This window comes from Primulina tabacum, chromosome 5 (genome assembly GCF_025594145.1).
Source record: "Primulina tabacum isolate GXHZ01 chromosome 5, ASM2559414v2, whole genome shotgun sequence".
In the NCBI taxonomy this organism is placed as follows: domain Eukaryota; kingdom Viridiplantae; phylum Streptophyta; class Magnoliopsida; order Lamiales; family Gesneriaceae; genus Primulina; species Primulina tabacum.
Genome location: NC_134554.1, coordinates 16,109,877 through 16,113,956, shown reverse-complemented (window position 1 = coordinate 16,113,956; position 4,080 = coordinate 16,109,877). Strand labels below are relative to the sequence as shown.

The following is a 4,080-nucleotide window of genomic DNA, read 5'->3' as shown; positions in this document are numbered from 1 at the left end:
ATGTTTTCATAAATGTGCCAAATATATGGTTTGAGCGGTAAAAGGAATTTTTTTTCCCTCTAAAGCCCGAGTCTCCTGCTAAGATAAATTACTTTTAATGGGTCCAACTCACCCAATTCAACTCCGAATCAGAAACACAAGGTTTACACCATAATTAGAAAATTCAAGACGTGATTTACACTGTAGGCATCCATGTATCATACGAGAAAACGCTAATCTTAGCCCTACTGAAATCTTCTATGCAGTGTGACCGAAACAGTATCAAATTTCACTTCTTTTTCCAGCACCATTATCAATTAGCTGCAGCAATCAAACATAACGGCAGATAGCTAAACTGCTGATAATTCCACATTCATGTGTTTAGTGTAATTACAAACCCATCAACTACAGATACACGAAACCAACCCATTGTGTCTTTTCTTGTTTTCGTTTCCATTTTCATTCACTTCTCCGCTCCATTTTCTTTTTAATTTCATCAAACCATAAAACTGAAGAGCTTCAGTCTGCTCGGGAGCTGCTGGGGCCAGTAGCATGTTTTTTCCCACCGTATGTCTGTTTAAAAACAAGAAAAACACAGTGAAACAGTACCACTAATGAAAACTCCGACCAACTCATCAAGATGAGAGTCAAAAATACAATCAAACTATAAATAAGACATAGAAAGGTGTTATATTTTTGTTATAACAAAGGTAGTGAAAAGACGCAGCAATTATTTTCTTCAGCTCACCTGCTTTCCAATGTTAAATGGCATATACTTGTACTTGATCATATGCAAGATTTGACGCTTCATTGTTAGAACAAAAAGAACAAGCCAGTAGCACAACAATATTGGCCAAAATACTGGAACATCAAACATGGAAAAGAAGGTCATGACGAAGGCTATACAGAAGGCTTTGGTAATGGCATACCTGGAAACACAGGAAAAAATCATGATCAACATAAAAAAATCCTAATATAGATTTGAATGGCATTCCCCATTTTAATCGATACACACAATGTCGTACAAATTTAAAATATCATTACATGAAACAGGAATTTGCCATCTTGCAAGCAAAAAGTAAAAACTGTGAATCAATCCCTCTTTTGCGGTGCAACAAATAGATGTACAAGAAAAGATTGACGGGTAATAATTTATACATAGAAAATGTGATGAAAACAGTATTTATTAATAAAGCTCCGATCAAATATTGAACATCCTCCAACAGAGAAGCACGCTGCGAAAATGTCAGAACCAGCAACTTTAAAACCAAAAAATAAAATTCAAAATCCTGCATTGTGTTGTTTAAAATCTCAAGTGTTGCTCAATTACAATAAGCTTACTGCTCTTAAATCCTCCAAAGGAATTTTTATCCTAGTACTAAAAATGTCAAGTGCACTAACTATCACCAACAATTAACATGGGAAAAATTTCAATAAAAGTTCTGTATCCCATTCCCTTCACAGATAGCCTATACCTAGGCGATTCAATACCAAACAACTAGATAAAAGATCGTGGGGAGCACTACAATCAATAAGAGCAAAAAAGTTGAAAAATGCTTGAATACAATGATTTTTGTTTTTTTTGAGAGATTCAATAAATTGATTTAGGACAGCTAAAAGGTTGCACACACCTCTGGAAATATGTTAATGAACAACACTGTCACAAAACTAAATAATTACCAAAATTTGAACTCTGGGAGACGCCGAATGAAAGGCTTAAATTCGTCTGAACCCTTTGTTGGCAGCACAGGTCCATCTGATGATTCCAGCTCTGGGTCAACAAGAGGTGACAGAAACCCGATGACCAAATTCAGAATGTAGATCCCCAGGCCATACGTAACAATGTAGAACCCTTGAACATAGTAAACTCGCAGAGCATAAATCAACACTAAAACAAAGGTTCCAATCCACCGATAAGAAGTATGTGGAGTAGATTTATCCAAGAAGTATTGAAAAAGCTTTGAAAGTTCAAGCCTCCGTTGGTTCAGTGCTGCTGCTGCTGTTGAGGGACCATCACCTCCAACCCCCTCCATGGATTATCAATGTAAAAACCCTATGAAGAACAACACAATAATCCAACCAGGAACATTAAGTGTAGTTTCAAAGGTACCACCACAAATTTAGAAACATCTGACATAGATTATCCATATGCCCAATCTGGTGACAGGATGAAACCAAGATGGGAAAATGCATAATAAAGAAATCTTATTAATATTTTGCCATTTCAAGACTCTACTTCTAAGATAAATGCACAATACTAATGCAAAACTTCCTTTGCGTCAAAACTCTACTTCTAAGATAAATGTTTGCACGGGATTACTCTGCTCAGGTACAAACAACAAAACCCCTCTAATAGAAATCTTAAACTTAAATCCAAATCTTCTATTATCTTCATCTTTTAGCATCCAACCAAATACCCAAAACAACACCACAGCTCAAATTAACTATTATTCCATCATCTTTTAACATTTTTCCACTGATAACAAGCATAAATAAAGCTAAATCCAAACTAAATCCAAAACGAACTCATTTCATCCGAAACTAACAAACACAAAGAAGTCAAACTTCTGATCAAATACCAAATAAACATGACGATTGAAAAATCAGATCTAGAATTTCCAGATCCCCAATTATTGTTCGGAAACACCAGTCAAAGGATATATCTAAAACAAACAAAGGATTATAAAAAAACAACAGATAACGCAATGCATATAAACCAATTTCGAAAAATAAAGCCTAAAACAGCTGGGGGATTCAAACATACCTTCGGAAATTTGCAGCAAGTGGAGGGAACAAAGTTTCCGAGGGCTCGGAGGCGAAAATTTGAATATGGATCTGATTTCTGAAGGGATTTGGTTAGCCTCGAACGGGTTTGAATCCTATGCCGAATATGAATATAGATAGCAAAACAAATGGCGAGGCTTTTCTGGGAAATAAGGTTTTATACATGTACATTTTCGTCATTTCACAAAGGGTCCACCAAGGTCCAAGAGTCGTTGTGGGGTACAAACTAATTGGGTCTGTGAAAAGATTGGGCTAAAAACATTTTAGTCCGGCCCATTTTGGGTCCAAAGTAATTGTCGGGTAAAAAATCAATATCGATACCTAGGCAGGTGACTAATTTTGTATCTTTTATTTTTAAAGTTAAAGAAAATGAAAAGACTATGTCAAGATCAAACTTAATTTAAATTCAAGTGATGTGTAATGTTTAGCTTGTCTTGTGTCATTTTCACATTGTTGATAAAACGCGATGATACGTACATTAACATATATGTATACAACGATAATAATTTTCAAAAAATTCAAAATATGTACATCCATGCATATTTGTTAAAAATACAGTTTTCACTAAAACAAAACAAAAAAATTGGTTGCACCTTACATTTGATATCATTGATAGAAGATTAGTCCTCCATAATTTGTCTTAGTATTTCGACAAAAAAAAAAAAAAAACTAATATCTATATATTTTTATGAGAATTAAAAATTTAATATATTTTTGACATAAGTAAAAATTGCATTTTTAGTCTAAATATGTTTGTGTTTTTACAACTCATAATTAAATATATTTTTACATTTCATCTCACTAGCTTAGTAGAGACTAAAGATGCACAAAAGTTGAAATTTTGTTAAAGTTCAATACTATATTTTCTTGCTCAAAATAAATACTATATTTCCGAACCAAAAGCAACAATTTAAATTTTTTGAGATTTATTTTGCATTGTTTGATGAAATTACAAGTATTCTAATAGAGTTATAGTGCAAAATAGATAGTTGTATTATTTTAATGGTGATTTAGATGGAGAGATGAAAATTTTAAGTGTCATTTAAATTATTTAATTAAGTTATTTTAATAAGTAAAGCTCACATGTGATATACTATTTTTACTAGTTATAGTATATATGATATCAAGAGTTAATGAAATGAGATATATTCCACAGCAATGCATGCAATATCACGACATAAACATAAATAGAATATAATAAATCAATATGCATAAAATAAGCTGTAATCATTAATTAATCCCCATGATCTTAGTTTTATTTAATTATTTGTGAAATACATACATGTGATATCAAGCCTAGATCAGTATGTAAATTTG

At 32.8% G+C, this 4,080-nt stretch overlaps 1 protein-coding gene across 1 annotated transcript; it reads right to left on the bottom strand.

Annotated features, from left to right (window-relative positions):
* Positions 1-247: 247 nt before the first annotated feature.
* On the bottom strand, positions 248-2,923 carry LOC142547064 (protein RER1A-like). The gene is made up of 4 exons (XM_075655138.1): positions 2,744-2,923; positions 1,660-2,032; positions 728-908; positions 248-552 (listed from the first exon to the last, which is right to left on the bottom strand). Exons 2-4 carry the CDS (start codon positions 2,010-2,012, stop codon positions 499-501), a joined length of 588 nt encoding a protein of 195 aa, XP_075511253.1. The 5' UTR covers positions 2,013-2,032; positions 2,744-2,923; the 3' UTR covers positions 248-498.
* Between the last annotated feature and the right edge of the window lie 1,157 nt (positions 2,924-4,080).

Excerpts from the sequence above, each read along its gene's own strand:
- LOC142547064 (XM_075655138.1), bottom strand. The coding sequence starts at position 2,012 with ATGGAGGGGGTTGGAGGTGATGGTCCCTCAACAGCAGCAGCAGCACTG. Across the intron at positions 909-1,659 it reads CTCCCAGAGTTCAAATTTTG|GTATGCCATTACCAAAGCCT; the intron begins GTAATTATTTAG and ends CTGTGTTTCCAG. Across the intron at positions 553-727 it reads CATTTAACATTGGAAAGCAG|ACATACGGTGGGAAAAAACA; the intron begins GTGAGCTGAAGA and ends GTTTTTAAACAG.